Source organism: Embiotoca jacksoni, unplaced genomic scaffold (genome assembly GCF_022577435.1).
Source record: "Embiotoca jacksoni isolate LCO1_2020_lvr unplaced genomic scaffold, fEmbJac1.0.p SCAF_26, whole genome shotgun sequence".
Lineage (NCBI taxonomy): Eukaryota > Metazoa > Chordata > Actinopteri > Embiotocidae > Embiotoca > Embiotoca jacksoni.
The window spans coordinates 7,016,032-7,035,180 of NW_027185377.1; the positions used below are offsets into that span (position 1 = coordinate 7,016,032).

General features: G+C 41.3%; 1 protein-coding gene across 2 annotated transcripts in view; it reads left to right on the top strand.

Moving 5' to 3' along the window:
• The first annotated feature begins 611 nt into the window (after positions 1-611).
• The window catches only part of LOC138204861 (paired box protein Pax-2a-like), a 29,861-nt gene continuing 11,323 nt past the window's right edge, over positions 612-19,149 (top strand). For both annotated transcript variants that reach the window (XM_069160421.1, XM_069160420.1), the window contains exons 1-7: positions 612-1,047; positions 2,812-2,977; positions 3,486-3,683; positions 6,822-6,901; positions 7,023-7,142; positions 15,568-15,743; positions 18,639-18,753. In XM_069160421.1, coding sequence (XP_069016522.1) covers positions 1,005-1,047; positions 2,812-2,977; positions 3,486-3,683; positions 6,822-6,901; positions 7,023-7,142; positions 15,568-15,743; positions 18,639-18,753 — 898 coding nt within the window. In that variant the 5' untranslated portion in view covers positions 612-1,004. The remainder of the gene's footprint in view (positions 1,048-2,811; positions 2,978-3,485; positions 3,684-6,821; positions 6,902-7,022; positions 7,143-15,567; positions 15,744-18,638; positions 18,754-19,149) is intronic.

The following is a 19,149-nucleotide window of genomic DNA, read 5'->3' on the forward strand; positions in this document are numbered from 1 at the left end:
GCTGTTAGTCCGTGTAATAAAAGAAAAAAAGATCAGACAGAAACACATATTTTAAAAAAAAACAAAAAAAACCACCTCTATTTCATTGATTCAAAACTTCCAGTAAGCGAGCATTTAATTCGCAGCTGTTATAATGTCTAATAAAGTCTGATATTTCTAATCCGTTCCTTATTTATCTCCCTCCCCTTCCTGCCGGTCTGTCAGACCCAGAGACCTCCTCATTTGGACCCCCGTTTTTTTTTTTTGGTTTTTTTTTTTTTTCTTTTTGCGTTGGCGAATCACAAAGTGTTGGCATCTATTGCCTTTGTCTGACAAGTCATCCATATAAGCAAAAGGGGGGGTCTGCAGAGGGGGGGGGGAGGAGGGGGGGAAAGGAGGGGAGGGTTGCAGCTTTTAGAACCACAGACACAGAGAGAGGCTTCATTCCCAGCCCCAAAGATCCAGCCTAACGCATCCCAGCGCCAGACACGAACCCCGATGTGTGTGTGCACGTTTCTCCGCCGTGCTGACGCGTGAATCCAGGCCACCAGGACTGAGGAGATACCGGGGCCCTGCACTGCTGGAACCTGACCGTTTCGTTTTTGAAAAAGAAAGAAAAAAAAAACAAAGAAAGAAAGAAAGAGAGAAAGAAAGAAAGAAAAAAAAGAAAAAGAAAGAAAGCGAGAGACCCCGTTTGCTCGCTGGCATGCTGTGAGAATTACCTCTGGTCACCCCAGGCTTTGAAAAATACCGATAAACTGAACACAGGTCGCTTCACTGAAAACCAGCCTTCGGTCATGCTGCGCACCTGCCAGACCTCCGCTGCCGGACCGGACTGTTAAAAGACAAGAGGGGCAACTTTGGGGGGAAGAAGTTGCCATCCGATCGGCTGCTGCAGCAGAGGTGGAGGGGGCAACTAAGTCCCTCCATCGAGTAGAATCACCTTTTTTTCTTCACATTTTCATCCTTGATAGGAAGGCGAAACGGCGACTTCAGTTGATTACCTCTCTTTCCTTTGCTATCCAATGGATATTCACTGCAAAGCAGACCCCTTCACAGCGATGCACCGTAAGTAGCACAACCCGAGTTTCTTTGCCGCTGCAGCTTTCGCATGCACGCGGATAAAAAAAAAAATAATAATAAAAAAAAATACCAGGAGGAAATGTTTTGTTTTTTTCCCCCTGCACATTAGAAAGCCTCGCAGCAGAAAGCAGAGCAATTTTTATGCGCAAACTAGCGTCTTTGCGCATAAGTGACAAACAGAGCCAAACGCGGAAACAAGAGTGAGAGTGGAATAAATAATCTCCTTATATATATATATATATATGTATATATATATATCACACCTCATCTTACATGTTTCATTTTAAACCTGGTAAATTGTACTTCACATATCAGAACCGATCTGCTGCACACGATGCAGCAATGTGCAGAAATTAAACTTGTAAACAAAGAAAATGCGTTGCCAGGTACTCTGTAATTTACACGTGTATAGCTTCCCGCGCAGCGTGCGTGCGTGAGTGAGTGTACACATGCGTGTGTGTGTGTGTGTGGGGGGGGGGGGGGGGCTAATAAGTCAGGACACATTAGTTACACATCTATTATTCAAATTATCCAACTAACAGCAAGCTGTGGAGGTCCAACTTCAGTCCACATACAGTGTGGTTTACTTGTAATTTGGCGAATGTGTGTGAATAATTGATATCCTCTTCATTTACTAAATAATATGTAATATGAGTAATCAAAGCTCGTTCAATTATTTAAAATTACCATGCAGAGGGAAAATGAAGGAGGTTGTAACTTAATAGCCAACATGAACCTTGGAGCTGCTGAGAAAATTTCACGTCCATGTTTTGACTGAGAAACTTTAAACTCCAATATATATTAATTTTTTTTTTAATTATTATTAATTCCAGGCAAAAGCAATTTAATATGAATAAAACTCACAGGCTGATGGGTGAGTGTAGGTTGAATTTAAGGAGCACAAGCCTAATTATAGTGTAACAAATACAAGAATATTAAACATATATACATTTACATGCTGAATATTTCAGGGCTCTGCACTTTAATGTATTTGATTTTTAACTAAAAAAAATATGATTATACAGATATTTTATAAAATAATGTTCATTTAATATAAATATTGAGGATAAATTGTTTTGTTTTCAACTCAGAGGGAGGAAAAAACAGACCAACCATCATGCTCAAAACCATTAAAAAATAAGATACATTTTCAGCTGCAGTGTCCATGTCTGTCTCATGGAAATAAATGAATAAACATAAATATTAAAACCTACATATTAAAAAAAAAACAAAAAAACAAAACATGTATCTGGATAGTAGGCTTACTTTTGTTTTTTTTGCTCTTAAATCAACAACACTTCTTTGACTACTATAATTATTTAGAGTAATAGCTGATGTCTGCAACATATTATATTATGTCATTGTGATGTAGGCCTATTTAGAAACCACAAAAAGGCACCTCAATAGTGGCTGTGTTATTTTATTTTTTTTAAGGAAAGAAATAGGTTATTTTTAAACAGAAATGTTATGTGCAGCATTGCATGCATCATTAAAGCTTTATCCATAATAATATTAATGCATGTGAGTCAACCTGCTCCATATAAACAAGGAGTGAGCTCAATTGTATCAAATATGCTGTTTTCCTTGATTTTTGTCTCCCTGATAGGCTATATTAAAAAAATAAATAAATAAATTTCAAAAAAAAAAAAAAAAAATCCAAAAAGAAAGAAACGCTCACCTGCGTCTTCCTCTCTCTTACGACCTTATGTAATGTTACGTCTGTGTGTGCTGCTGTTGTATCCCACGTAGGGCACGGAGGTGTGAACCAGCTCGGCGGGGTGTTTGTGAACGGCAGACCCCTCCCGGACGTGGTGAGGCAGCGGATAGTGGAGCTGGCCCACCAAGGCGTCCGGCCCTGCGACATCTCCAGACAGCTGCGGGTCAGCCACGGCTGCGTCAGCAAGATCCTGGGCAGGTAAGGGGCAAACTGTCCGGCCAACGGAGGAAGTGGCACCAAAACGGAAACTGTAAAGAGATGTAGACAGAGCTCAGTCTTAATTTTTTTTTTTTAAATAGGGTGAGTTATATTTTAGTCATCCTGAAATTTAGATGAACAATACTTTTAAATATTAGTCGAGTTAGTACGAGTTGTGTGCGTAATGGGCATTAAAAACTTCTTGCGTTTTCCTGCACGTTAACGTGTTTTTTTTTTTATGGGAAGTTTTATTTTCTCTAATATGCTAGGAATACCTGAAGTACAGTAATTACCACACTAAAATCCCCATGTTTGATGTTTGCTGAAAAAAGTTAAGACTGTCTGACACTTTGTTTAAAAAAAAAAAAAAAAAAAAAAAAACAAAACTGTTTTTCAGTTGCAATAACTCTTTACAACTTGTACTGAGTTTGAACAACCATTTCTGGGGTGTTTTATTCTTAAATATTGCAAGCTGTCACCGCCTCATTTGGGAATACTATTTTTGCAGATACTACGAGACTGGGAGCATCAAACCAGGGGTGATTGGTGGGTCTAAACCTAAAGTAGCCACGCCAAAGGTCGTGGAAAAAATCGCAGACTACAAGAGACAAAACCCAACCATGTTTGCCTGGGAGATCAGAGACAGACTGTTGGCAGAGGGCGTCTGCGACAACGACACAGTTCCCAGCGTCTCATCCATAAACAGGTAGGGAAAATATAAATTCTAATTAAACAAGAAATGCAGATATTATGCTTATTTTTTTTTATTTTATTTTTTTTTCCCTTTTGTGAATGTGGCTGAACAACGGGCCGCCGGATGTAAACACTTTAATGAAGAGGGCCGGCAAGAGCGCAAATTGAAAATCATTCATCACCGTGTATCTGTGCTGTAAGCGCGCCACCCACAACAGAATATTGTTTGACCAACTTTGCTGCTGCTGCCCGCCACGCCGAGGCTGTCTGCGGTCTCAGAGGTGCAATTCAATCTTTCAGACCAAACTCCCTCAACAATCAGCAGTACATCCAGGACTGAGTGAATCTGTCGAGATGAAAACCGATCAATATTCGGTGACCAGATCCCGTGGCGCTATAAAGCAGGCCAATTTTCTTTAGCACATCTAATGGAGCTGCTGCACAGAGAGCCACGCTGGCTTTGTCTGCTGGATGATCTTTTTGTAAAAATGTTGCATAAAGTGAGGGTCAGAAATGATCATTTATGGTGGTTCTGATGGTGATCAAAAGGCTTCAGATTTAAATCCTTGCATCAAAATTCAAGATGATATCTTGCTGTAATTAATATTGATGTAACGTTATGATGATGCATAAAATTGCAGTGTAAATTTGGCCTTGATTATGGCATTAAAACGCTTATTTTATGACTATGTTTTCAGGTCAAATAGCCTTTTCAGGCTAAAATCTGCAATTTTCAACAACAACAACAACAACAAAATCGTTAACAGTGGAAATAGTTTGAGAATGGCAGCTACAGGAGGACCCAGGACACCCCCTCTACCATCTCACCCCCTCCTCACCCTCCCACCACCACCACCACCAGAGATCCCTGGTGATGAACTTTGGTTAAGAGGCACTGTTCCATAGAGCCAGCATCAGCATTACATTTTAATGAGCTGATGGGAGAGCGTGGACAGCTCCACACAAGACATCTTTTAAATAGAGAAAAGGCTGAAGAAAATTCATTTCATGCTTCGTGGCTGCTTAAAAAGCCCTATTTAAGGAGGCTCAGACACATGTATGTGATAAATTCAAAATGTACATTAATATCATTAAAAGAGCCCTATAAAGTTTTTCAATTCCAATTAAAGCTTTCTATTTTGGAAGGAAGCTTTTGGGGGGGCGGGGAGGAGGGGGAGCCTTATGTGTCTTTGTTTATATGGGAAATTAAATAGTGAACACAAAGAGCTGTAATTCTATCAGCCAAATATGAGAGCTACTTTGAATTTCTATTATGGCTTAATGCTGAATATTTCTTTTAGTAGAAGAAATGTAAGAATTCAGTCTGCAGTGCCACACACACATACACACTTACACAATGGAGCATTCACACGAGACGACACAAGCATTTGTTTTGGTTCAGCTCCTGCTTAAATATTTCGATATGTTTGAGTTTGTAAAGGAGCAGTCCGTTAAAAATTTATGAAAACATTGTTGGTGGTTCAATCACAAAACTTGGTTGAAGATCATCTAAAAAAAAATTTTTTTAAAATAACAGTGAATTTTTGTCTTTAAAAAAATAAATAAGAAGAGAAGTTTTTACTCCAGGTGACTAAACAGGGCTTTCCCAGTTAAGACCCAGAAAAAATAAGCACTAAAAACTGGAGCCAAAGTCTTTTCCAGTTGGATGGTTCTGACTGGGGCCAGTTGTGGGTTTCTGTGGCAGACAGTCTGACCTCAGGACTGTTGACAAAAGAGGATGCTCGATTTAAACACCTTTCCCCTGCATGCATTATTAAATGCTACAGAGATAGTGTTGTACTGCGCGTCAGGGCCACCACGACCAACAAGTATAACGCTACCTTGCTGCTAGACATAAAAAAAAAAAAGGGTCCTCAATGGCGTTCGATATTATTGATTCAGAAGTAAAGCAATTTTAATATCTCTTCAGGGGATTTTCGGCAACAACCAGGTCATTAATTCATTCTCCCAAATTGCTTATTCAATATCAAGAACATGGATACCAAATAAAGTCTTTGAATTTATGTAGCACACACAAGTCAAGGGGTCGAATAACTGTTATGGGGAGAAGTGAAAAAAATTAAAACATCAATATGCGCTCTCTGGGAAGGCTTGTTGTTAGGTAGCTTTGGCTCCAAGGGGAGTTTTCTTTTGTGTGTTTTATGTGTGACAGTGTCAGATCTATTTCTCTGAAGCCTTCTGGCTCTTTCAGTAACATCAATATCCAGAAGATCCGATGCGTTTTCAGGATAACAAAAATAAAAGGAGAGTAATATTTTTATTTTTATTTTTTTTAAATTTGGGGGGGGGGGGGGGGGGGGCAGAATTATGACCCGAGTGCTGCATATTGTTCAGTTTCATCTGAGTGAGAAAATATTTTCATTCAGCTTAAGTAAAATATGCAACGCGATAAGAACAAAAGAAGAAAAATCTGAATCTAAAAGGCTGCATGGTCCACACCCGACCCTCTTTTTCTCGTGCTCTTAAATAGCTCTCGTGGCATACATGATGAATAGTTTTAAAGTTTACAAATTATTGTGACGGCTCCCTTTCTCCCCAAGTGCCATTCAGATTAAAGGAATCTAATGCTGGCGTAAGCTTGTGCAAGGCAATAAGGAACTATTGCTTTCCTGTCACATATAATTTATAGCTTTCTATTTGCATCTGTTTGCCCGTGTGACTAATCCCCAACTTTTTCTCCCCAAGCCCCGATCAATACAACCTCATCCGCATTGGCACATGGGGGCCGCTGGTTCTAGAGAGATGTTTGATCTGGGAAGCAAAGGGCTGCTATAAGGGTTTGCGATCGGCCCTCTGTGAAAGCCCTTCCACAGTGGGGGGGAGAGGGAGAGAGCTGATTAGTGTGGGCCAGGTAGAATCAGTGAAGCTGATCATTGAGGTGAATTGATGTGATTTCATGCTTTGTTTGCAAGATCACTCAGACCAAAAGTGCAATGAAGACTTTTCTCCAGACCTCACCTTTAAGGTAGAACCACTGACCAGATCCCCTCTCGCGTACGAGGTCAATTTGAGATCTTAATCCTGCGATATCTGCCGCGATCGAGCAGGATACTTAAATTAGGGGCAGCATGTGAAATCTTCAGGTCGTAGAAAAAGCTCCGGTGACACCTGATTTTCCTTTGTCCCTCAGGATCATCCGAACAAAAGTCCAGCAGCCTTTCCATCCATCTCCTGATGGGACATCTCTGTCAACGCCAGGCCACACAATTGGTAATACTACAGCTCTCAACATCAGCACCAGCAGGAGGATTCAGCACACATGCATGTATTATTTATAAAACTACTATCAGGTTGTTGATTTTTTTTTTTTTTACCCTGTTTTTTTTCCTAGTACCAAGCACAGCCTCTCCACCTGTAACCAGCGCCTCCAACGACCCTGCAGGATCCTACTCCATCAATGGGATTCTGGGTATTCCACGGTCCAACGGTGAAAAGAGGAAAAGAGATGACGGTAAGAAAGTTTTTCTGTTTTGAACCACACAAAAAAAACAAGCTCAGGATAAAATACTTTAAAAAAAAAAAAAAAAAGGAGTTCTTTGCAGCTTTATGCTATAAAAACCCTCTTTGCTGAACTTGCAATTACAGCATTAAAACCTGCTTCAGTTCCAGTAGATGACCCTTATAAAACACCTAAGTCTGAACTCTGTTACACTGCTGTGTCAACCTGCCAAGGAGTCTTTTGATTTGAAGACACGACCTCCGCTGTTGTCTCCTGCAATTAATCTTTATGGAAGTGATTAAAGGGCTTTAGATAATTACATGTCAAGATGATGTAGCCAACCACCCAGGTCAGTCAAGAAAGCCGCTATAGCTCTGTGGAGGGCTTCTTTTTTTTTTTCTCCCTCTCCCCCAACAAAAGTGTCTCCACTTGTGCTGTTGAAGTCGTAGGTTAGTGGATATAAGGGGGCCTGAGGCGATATAGATTATTGGTTCTGTAAGCAATAGGCTGCCTTAATGTCACTACATAAGAAGCTGATGAGAATAGCTAAACAGATGCAGTCATGTTACAAGGCGTGTGTTGGGTACGGAGGGATGATGTGGCTGCTGAAAAGGGGCAGTTATCTCAAACAGGGTGGGGAATGAGTGCCTTATTTCTGCAGTGCGCTGGAATGAGAGCTAATCAGAGCACGGCAGCAGTTTACATAGCGTCTTCTTTGTTCTGGCGTTTGTTGAGAAGCACAGGGGTTTGCGGGATATTGAGTGCAATTGATGTTTTATGTGCGTGCGGGGAGGGAGGGATGACTAATGACCTGTCAGAGGTAGATTTCCTGGCAAAGATATAAAAACCAGCATGACGTGGACATGGCAAATGACATAATCAAGTCTTTCCCTGTAAGAGATGCTATCGCGGAGGCATAATGCAAACGTCTGGTATTTTCAAGGGTTCATTTTCAGTCGTTCCGAGGACCTCTCATATTAGCAAGGGTGTAATGTCTAGTCACTGAATGATAGAATGCACACATTTCTATGCAGATTGCTACTGAAGGGCAAAGAGGTATTAAAGGGCACGGAGAGGAGTAAGGTGTGTGTGTGTGTGTGTGTGTGTGTGTGTGTGTGTGTGTGTGTGAGAGAGAAGGAGAGCTGGCCTGTTTTGTGGAGGTCTTCCAGGTGACAGCACCATGTTTCTACGGCTATTCAGTCTCAAATGATTCCCCTGATGTGCTGCCATTTCTGTGATTTAGGTGCTCGGCCGGCATTACGATGAAAGAGAAGAAAGCTGTGTGTGAGAGTGTGTGCGTGCGTGCGCGCGCTAGTGTGTGCGTGTGTGTGCGTGTGTGTGTTTGCGTCAGGGTAGGACTTGTACTGAGAGTGACGGGGGAGAGCTTTGGTTCTTATATACTCTCTCTCAACGGCCAGCTGGTGCCTACCTGGAACCACGGGGTCACGGATACTTTATCTTTCCAAAACATAAACCTCAGGCCTTGGCCGGCCACACGCACACACGGGCGCACAGGCACACGTGCACGCACGCACGTACACGCGCACACACACACACGCACACACACACACACACACGGCTGCAAAAGCAATGTCTTGCCTCAAGCCACAGTTTGTAAAAATAGTATATTACATACGATGTTACCCTGTAGACACCATTGTTCTGTTGCTGTCTTCTCTTAAAGTGCACTTTGCCAAATAAAAGCACCTGAATTTAAAGATTTTGCTACTGCCAAGTCAAAATGTCCATCGAAGCAGGGCTTTAGCTAAATTCATGCTAGCTAAGGTGTTTACAGTTATAATTTTGGTTGAACATGAGAGTCACTGCGTAAATAGAGTACTTTTATGTTGAAATTTAGGCTGCAGCTCCAGTCTGCCTTTCCCTGTGGCGTATGGATCCCTATATTGTCATGTGGTATTATTTGTTGGGGAGAATTGTTGACATTAAATCATCACAGCATGCTTTGCGTCCACTTTTTGTAACTTTTAAATCGAAAAAAAAAAATACGACATTAAGTCGATTTTTAAGACGTGTGTATGGAAATGATCAAATGCTATAAGCGTAAATCTGCTGGTTGATCTTTTTTCTTACAAAACAAGGATATTATATCTTCACATGTACATTTGATTTCAGTGTTTCAGTGTTGTTTTGGGTTGAAAGCTGATTTTTTTTTTGTGTGTGTGTGTTTCAGTGATGCCTTGTTTGCTATTCAGACATATTTTCCTTCGCTCAGTAGGCAGTAGTCTATAGTCAGTTAATGCTTGGATTAAATTTCCTCACAGCACAGTAGCCTGCCTGAGCCCTATTTAACTTGGTAAGCCTCATGATTATTATGGCACAAGCAGCCATTATCGAGGGTTGAAAACATGAAGAAAAAAAAAAAAACGAGAGAAGGAAAGGAGGGGAAGGGTTAGGAAAGGGGAGGCGGTGTGCAACACAAGCCCCGCTGAAATGGTTTGGCTGTGTAGCCCAGAGTATTTGTTTTAGGCAGTAGCTGTGGCTCTCTGCCAAGCAGACAGACAGCTCCTAAGTTTCCAAGTCAGCACTGCCCTTAAAAAAGGGTCCCCCATTACAGGAGGGATGTAGAGATAATGTAGTGTGACACACGTTATGTACACTGGGTCTCGGCGAGAGGAGCTTCAGGGACACAGGTGTCATAAGAGCCATTAATCTGCTATTGTCACGTGTTATTGCAAATTAAAAGTAGCATGTTACACTTGGCAGCCATTGTTGCAGACGGACAGAGAGAGAGCGAGAGAGAGAGAGAGGGAGGGAGGGAGGGAGGGAGAGCGATACCCCAGGAGATGGTGTCTTTGGTGACCACGGCTGTCCGCACGTTTTACAAATTGACATATATTAGAATTTGCAATTCTGCAGAGAAAAGCTATTACCTCACAGATTAACATCCAAGTAGCCCACCACCCGCCTGCCTCACCCCTGCATCCCAGCTCCACCACCCCCACTGCTTCTGACACTTCAGAAAAGACAAAGGAGCAGCGTAAACTGCTTCTCCCGGAGTGAAATAAAAACAGTATCTGAACATTTAAGTACAAATTTGCTTTCGCGGATGTTTTTCATTCTTTACGTTATTAGCGAATGTGTGATGGAGCAGAATCGAACTGAGCAGACAGCTTGGAGGTCTGTTGATAGCACACAGTGTCCATGAAGTGTGTCCGGTCTTTCAAAGTCGTATCACACGTCCTTTCAAAGCGACTCACAAATTGCACAATCAGACCAGCAGACGATTCTTAATTTCAGCCATTCTGAATGCTTTCTTGCTTTTTGTCAGGCTTTCTTTTTGATTTATGAGAGAAATACCAAGAGAGAAATTTGGTGATAAGATGATCATCATATATTTCAAAAGCCAACAACAATAGCCAGTGGCAGTCAGAATGGATGTGATTCTGTGCTTCAGTAGCTGTTGAATTAATTATTTCTCATCTCTGAGTGTCATGAGGACTGAACCGATGCGTGTGGATGGAGATGAGTGATGGAGCGGGCCGCCGTCACACCCTGCTCTGTGTATCAGCATCTGTTTTGGGGGAGAGGAAGAATCAACACAGGAACTCGGAGCGCAGCAAAATGTCAGCACCGAAGTGCAACCTCCAAATTAGATTAATAAAGCCTTTAAAAGCTCGGGAACATCTCGACAAATTAATAACCAACAGCAAGTGGCGTTACCTCGCACCTTTCCGAACTCTCTGAATCTTAAGAGTAATCACAATTTTTTTTTTGCAGGTAACTGATTGCGTTTGTCCCCTGAAATGTCAGATAATACTAAAAAAAAAAAAAAAAAAAAAAAAAAAAATGGCTTTCCTGAAGGCCCCTGACTAATTTTTTAATTTACAGTGAAATTAACAAGAGAAAATGGAAGAATGTTTGGCCATTTTTCAATTAATCGATTACCAAAGCTATCTTTAATTAAATTTCACATCAGTCTGGTCGGCAATTTATTGTCCGTTCCCTTTCACCACTGCTCACAGATCTTTGGCGATGCAGAACAAACATTTTACATCGCAAAGACAGTCTTTGATTTATGTTTACATAATCCAAACATTCAATTAGAAAACCAAACTGCATCAGAGTTCATCCAATTTGATGCAAATGAGTTATAATTTGATTTCATTTAGCCAGGAATTGAATCAGGCGGGAAATTATAGAGGTGTATTATTGTGAAATACATAACAATGTGTTAAGGGAACGAGAGCATATGTATGTTGACATGTTATTTAAACATGGAGCACACTGGGTGGGAGTAAAAGAGAAAGGGGACGTTGAGAGGGTGGGGTGCAGTAAAAGCTCATTCATCTGAAGGGGGCTTTCCTGACCTCAAGGTGCCAGCTCAACTCGCAATGCCTCGAACAAGAATTTAGAAACTCGATTTTCATTGCATTAAGGAGTTCAAACTTTTATTCTGAAATCGCTCCCTTCCTCCATTTGAAACGAGCTTTCAGAAAAACCGCTCCTCACACTCGCGACTGCACTTCACTCATGATAATTGTACTGTTTTTGTTTGGAGGGCAGTCGCTCAGACTCACTGCAGTCCCAGAGTTGCGTTGGCTGAAGCCTCCTGCCAGGGGTCGTGACCTCTGGGTGCCAAACCCGCAGAGAGGAGTCTGCTTTATAGAGCTGGTTATCTGATCTGATAGAGGCTACTCCCTCGTTACCAGAGTGTTAATACAGACTGATGTCAAGATGAATACACTCAATGCCAGCAATGATCAATAAATGACCACAGAGCGGGACAAGCATGTAACGCACCAACAAAGCCACTGTGGTCAAAGATTATTATCACTGCTGCATAATGGGCACATTTGGAAATGTCCAAATAACGGGCTTGACTTCCTGTTGTGATGTCAAGTGCACTTAACATCCCCTAAAAACTTCATAAGTATTTCTTCATAACATGATATTATCCCTGATAATATGAGCAAAAAAATCACAATCAAAATCTCAACTTCTTTATTTTTTCAGAACTGTGTGGGTGCGGTTTGCACAAAATTAGATTGACAATGGCATGTACAGGCGAACAACTAATGCAACAATTAGTCAAATGCAGCCACTATTTATTAAATGAAAATAGCAAAATCATCATTTTCTTTCTAATCTTGAGCACAGACAAAATATAAATCTAAAAATCGCTCATATGAATCATACTGCATATCATGTCTCCTTGCACTCCAGCGCTCTGGTGCTTACCTCTGTGGTACAAGATGGCCTTTAAATACAAAAATGACTCAGTTAGGTTTCGGGAAAAATTGTGGTTCGAGTTAAAATATCTCCTTTGTTGAGGTTAGGGGACCTTTACGATCGTGGTCGTGGTTAAAACACACCAACTAACTATAGTAAAGAGTCTTGGATTCCTGTGTTAAAGTCTGATGTTTTGTTGAGGCTTTCTGCGTCTGTGATAACATCACTCTGTTTCTCCTTCGCTGCTGATACAATGGAGTTGTCATTTCCACGTTAACTCAAGGGCTTTGTCACATAACAAATGTTGTTTCGGGGCATTTGACAAAACAACTGACGTTGTCGTTTTTTTTTTTTTTTTTTGGGAGGACAGTCTTGAAACTATTTAAGGATGCATAAACCTGATTTGCGCTTCAGGAATCATAATTACATAGCTTCATAACAAAATGTCACCAGAGTCGTCTTCATTAAAACACGAACGCTGCTGATTTGTCGGATGAGACTCGGTAGTGGGGAGGGCAGATGGGACTGTCCTCAGTCTGAGTGGGAGGAAGAGCATGTGGGTTGACCCAGGATGGTTTGTCTTGTGTGTGGGAAGTGTATTCCACAGTGGTGAATGACAAATATGGTGGGGGGGTATTGATCAGGTGCTGTGTCTCAGGCTGGCTGATGGAAAGTAATTAATTACTCTATTTGCTTTGGTAGCAAAGAGAACAATTGAGTTTGATAAAGTGACATGCAGCAGTAGAAGTAGTAGTTGGTGAGAGTTGTGCAGAAAACATGCTGAATATTCCACCTGAATGTCCCAAACTGTGGCTACGGAAAACAAAATCAGAGCTGTTGTTCGTTTCTCATGGAGCAGTTGCTCTTCAAGGAATAATTTGATATTTTGGAAAATATACATATTCACTTTCTTGCTGAGAATAATAAAAAAAAGATGAAATTTCTGCTTCTGTATTTCTATTTATGGATAGATAAAAATAAATAAAAAAAAAATGATATCCTGTATAGTGTATTACTTTGTTAGTTTTTACCTTTGGACAGAGCTAGGCTAGTTGTTTCCTTCTGCTGGCCTAGCCCTACGAATATTAATAGTACAGGCAGCAGATTTCTGCTTCTGTATTTCTGTTTTTATGCAGATATACAAATGACATACTCTATATTGCATGACTTTTTTTTTAATTTTTACCTTTGAACAAACCAGGCTCGCCGTTTTCTCCTGCCAGCCTTGCTCTACTAAGCTAAAGCCATTTACCTTCCGACTGTAATTTTAGCTCTCCCGAGCTAACTGTCTCCTGAATGTGGCCTCGTATGAATCGTAACAGACGGGGAATGGTATGGATTTTCTCATCTCACTCTTGTATGCAACGTTCATGGTCATGCAAAAAAACCCGGTCTATTTTAAACAACAAAAAAAAACAAAAAAAACAGTCTCCCGTGGTAAAGTCCAATGTTTTGTTTTGTTGACCCATCCAGCCACCTCAGTCTTCTTCCCATGCAGACTTTGTCACTCTATAATACATCACCAGATTTCCTCCACACTGCCATCACAGTTACTACAACTGCTTGACAGCTTTGTCACCTGAAAGTAAATGTTATCTTAATGCTGAAAGGACTGAGGCTGTCGTATTTCTTGCGAGAACAGTCTCAAGCGTATTAGATGATACTTTGACGGGTAAAAGTCGCACCAATTACGACCTCATCTCTCCCAAATCGGATAGGTCGACTTGGCAAATTGCAAATCTTTTTTCCTAACTTTGTGTAGTTCTTTGGAATTATATTTCTGCATGACAAAATGAATGTGACGGACGCCGAAACTCTGTTGCCTGATCCACCTAATAAGCTCACTGCTGGGCCAGATAACTATACGGCTAACCAAATCCGTGCATCCCTTGTAAAAAAAAAAAAAAAAAAAAAGTGTCCTAATGTATTTATTTGTGCAGTGAAAATAGTCACTAGTAACCAAGATATTATTTCCAAACTTGGGACATTTTTGCAGCTATTAGCACAATTTCAGGTTACACACACTTGCACATGCTCAGACATACACCTCCTCACGCTCTCTTGTACAGCTCTTCTTTGGAGAGTCGGGTTCATCCTCTGGCCTCAGCCTGTGAAAAAAAGGTCAAGCAGCAGAATAGAATGGCAATAACCCTCCCAAATGGTACTATCACACAGACATGATTGATCAATTGAATTCCATGGCAGAGAAAAATGTGGGATTAAGTAGAGTATTATACGCACAATGAGTTGAGGCATGATGTTCATTTCAAGTTCATTTCAGCTCCCTCTTGCCACCAGATCAGGCAATCAATAGCGGCCTTGCATATCATATATCACCACTCTCCCACTGAGGGGAGAACATAATCTGCCGCAAATTTAGAATGACAGATTTGTAAGGGAGCTGAAGCTTTCTGGGATCCGGGGAGGAGGCCTACAGACACCAGCCACTGCAGCCAGGAGAGGTGGGGGCGGCGGGGAGAGGAGGAGGAAAAGAGGGCGCTAGGGAAGGATGGTCTGTAAAGGTTTTGAAGCGTCGCACACAAGTAACAACGGGAAAAGCAAAGGCATCCTTCTCCCAACTGAAGAGTAATCAGGTCAGGAGTCGGGAGAAAATTCCCGTGTTTGGAGAGCAGGATGATTGAACTAGACTGTACAATTTTATTCAGCCTCTTGTCCTCCGCCGCGGCTTGCAAATGGAACCACACACTCACAGAGAATGAAAGCAGTATTGAATTGTGAGAAGGAAATTGTGCTTTTTAAAAAAAAAAAAAAAAGGCTGCTCTTTATTTCAGTGAACATCAGTGGGGCTTTTTGGGGAGGCAAGAAGGAAGAAAAAAAAAAATCCTCTGGGTGAAATGAAAAGGCACTATAATGGGCTAGCTGCTGCTTTCATTAGTACACGTGCTTGCCACAACATGTATATATTTGCAAGTGACGGTAATCCATCAATTACCAGAGGGCTTTCAGATCATGATGGTGTTAATACTGTGTGTGTGGGGTGGGGGTGGGGGGGTGGGGAGGGGTGCAGGAAAAAGCCTGTGTGATGTAGCCAGTGGCTGACTACAGCCATTAAGGTGCAGAAAACCCTGCACTCCATCCCTTCCTGTCCTCCTCAGATCCCCCACAGAGGTTGCACAGAAAAAAGAAAAAAAAAAAAAAAACATGAGGAGAATATAAAGTGCATAGCTTGACGTTAAGGCCAGCTTCCCGGGGTCAGTGTCTCGAATGTTGCTCTTTCTTCTTGTAGATGGTTCAGATGGTTCTGGCCCACACAGTGATTCTCAGGGTAGTGTGGAGAGTTTACGGAAACACCTGAGGGCAGATGCCTTCACCCAGCAGCAGCTGGAGGCATTGGACCGGGTCTTTGAACGCCCCTCGTACCCTGACGTCTTCTCTACAACGGAGCATATCAAACCAGAACAGGTCAGTAGCGCAACAACTCTCTCCACCTATTGCTTTTCTCTTCACACAAAAACTGAGCATGCAGTGCTGAATCAAACACACACACACACACACACACACACACACACACACACACAAAAAACACAAAAAAACACCCCTGTCACAAATATTCCCGAACCATATTCAGAAACAAAAGCTAATTAAACAAACGTCTGAGATGCCCAAGCACTGGATTACAGCATGTATAATACTGGAGGGATCACGAGGAAAAACTCCCACACATTATTGATTTTGTGATGAAAAACACATTCCTTGTAACCCCTTGTAATTGAGAATAACAGTAAAGCAACATGAAATTAATCAATAACTAGATTTTTCTTCATTTCTGCTGTGTTATTCAACTGCTGCTTTGTGCCTTTGTTGTTTATTTTCTGCCACGTATCTTGATGTGTTACGACTGACGCGGTCCTGAAAGCTGCCATTATTGTAACATGTATTCATGAAATAGATGTATGAAATGTTGCACACAGCCTCCATCTATTCCTGATATTAAAACCATTCCCGCCATCCATCCTCATTTCAAAAATTAAGAGGCATTTGGGAAACAGCCCCCCCCCCCCTCCCAGCCCCCCACCCCCTCCACCAAAACGACAGCCAGAAACCACCGCTTATTAAAAGCTCTGGGCTTATTACAATGGATAACCTTTATTTACTTTCATTATACTATTAAACAACAAGAGACTATTAATTTCTCCCACCAAACTACAAGTCGGACCCATAAAGCAAAAGCAGTCACCTAATTGAGTTCATTTTAATTTCTCTCCAATCGGGGCGAATTACGCAGGTGATAAATCAGTGGGACAGGCCTCACCTCCAGAAGAGGGCCTAATTTGCAGCTAATTACAAAACTGATTTCTACTGGAAGATCAATACCAAAACGAATTGGAAATGACTTGCAATCACAAAGAGCGTCAGAGAGAGTATTAAAAGGCAGAGGGAAAAGGGTTAGGCTAGAAAAAGGGGGTGAGGAAAGAAAAAAAAAAAAAAAAAAAGGAGGCCAGGAACAGTCCAGAAAATCAGCTTTAATTTAATGCAATATTAATCAGAGCACTTTCCCTTTCATAGGTGCCTCATGTTTTTTTTTTTTCTCCTCTCTCTCCTCTGGAAAATGTGGCCCTATTAGCCAGTGTCTGGGTTCTGTAGCGAGGCATTAAAAAGCCATTCTGGAGATGCAAAACTCAATGGATTCACCCCTCCCACACTTCTGCTAGCCATTTGGTCATCCTTTTCAGACCTATCTTTTCAGTTTTCCCCCTCCTGCCCTTTATCTGCATGATAAAACGTCTGTTTGGCGTCTGAGGCCTGCGAGAATAGAGGAAAACATCCGACATTGTGCCAGTGAACAGTTGTAGCAGACAATTAGAGTTTATCTGTGATAGTGGCAGACAAGAGCGGGGTCACAGGCGTCCCCCTGTGGGAGCGCGGCCCACTGAGCCACTCACACTGGGCTTTGGACAAACATTGTCAACACTCAGACTCCGGAAGTCTCATCTCATTAAAAAAAAAAACAAGAAAAAAAAAAAACTGCTAACATCTGCCATCAGTGTTTTTAAGCATATTTACAAAAGGAAACATGACGATTAAAGAGGAAGTTTGGGAAGAGATCATTTTCTTCTTACTGAGTGCTCTTTTTTTAAGTTAAAGGATCAGTTCACTCAAATTACATGTAGACCTATTTTGTTTTTAGATTCCTGCGTCCACCTCAATACAGTGGAAGCGGAAGTGAATGGGATTTGGATTGTGGTTTCCAGAAACAGTAACAGAATTTGATGTCAATATTTATTTTTGTAACCAAAAATACTTCCAAAGGATGAAATAGTTCCTGAAAACCCTGAATTCTATGGATTAAACAGATACTAGGACCTACAATAGTTTCTGGAAAGACAAGTTTATTGTAAAAAAAAAAAAAAAAAAAAAAAAAAAAAAAAAAAAAAGTCACGAACAGTTTTGCATTATGTGAAACATATTGGGTATCAAACACTCTGAATTGCTGAAAGTTGCCATCAAATAATTGGTTAGATTAATTGTTATGCTTATTTATTTTTTGATGAAATATAAACCTTATTCTTATTTAAAGATATGAAAAAAAAAATGAAAAAAACTTGGGTATTGGGTATAGGCACTGGTAATATAAATGTCCAAACAATGCCCAACTGTTTTTTTCTTATGTTAAAAAGTCCAGAGTTTGCTGAAAAATGAAAGAAGCGCACATTTCTTTCACCTCCATCTAACTGTGTTGAGAGGGAAGTTTCAGATGTGTATGTCGCCATTTGCACCGCTCGATACTGCTCGGGCTAAAAATGCTCCTTTTTGTGTGATTTGGGTGAACTATTCCTTTAAGCCAACTTATGAATGCAAACAAGGAGAAAAACCTCAAACGGATTTGACGTAACAAAATGTGCAAGTTGTACAAGTGATTCTATTCAGAGATAAGAGGTAATGAAACTTAAAAGGTGGTTTAGACTCCAAATTAAAAGCAAAAAAAGGCAAAAAAAAAAAGAAGAAAAAAAAAAAGGTGAATGGTGTTTCTCAAACAGGGCCACATGGTGTGTCTGTAACAAAGCAGAACTGCTTTCTCCCTTGGCTGATCAGGGGTAGGACTGCAGTCAAGCACAAAGGGCCAGCTGACGCCTTGGCTTTTCACTCATCTCAAAATCCCACTTCCTCTCAGACAATACCAAAATACATTCATGATATGCTTGAACTGCCACCCTGCAGCATGAACACACACACAATGCTCTCATACAAATTTATACTCACACAGGCCTGTGTGGAGCGCTTAATGGCAGAGGAGAAAGGAGGATTTCCATCTTGGTATTGTTTGGTTGTGTAATGATTCAACTGTCCTTTTCCCAGGCTAATGAGTACTCGCTCCCTGCCCTGAATTCCAGCCTGGACGAAGTCAAGCCCAGTTTATCCTCTAGCGCCAACCCAGACCTGGGCCCCAGCGTGTCGCAAAGCTACCCTGTAGGTAAGATCAAGTGCCATACAGTACGCCTTTATGCTGCCACAGCTTCAGCTGAGGGGATTTGAGCAATGTAAAAGAAACGATGATAAAAAAAAACATACTTGTGCAATTGACAGAGACCAACTGAAATGTGTGACAATAAAGGCAAAACCAAAAAGTTAAGTGTGAAGACTTTTTTAATACCATTTCACTCTGAGCTGAAAAGGTGGTACGACACTGCGATAAAAGCTTAGCAGCCGTCCTCCGTCTGGCTTTTTGCTGAGCAAGCAGGGCGATAAGAGAGATTGGGAGGTGAGAAGAGCTGTTCAGTCACCGCTGGACAAGGACCTTTGGGTGTCAGCACATCAGAACTATGACTGTGTGTCAGAGCAAGGTCTTGTGAGAAAGAAAAAAAGAAAA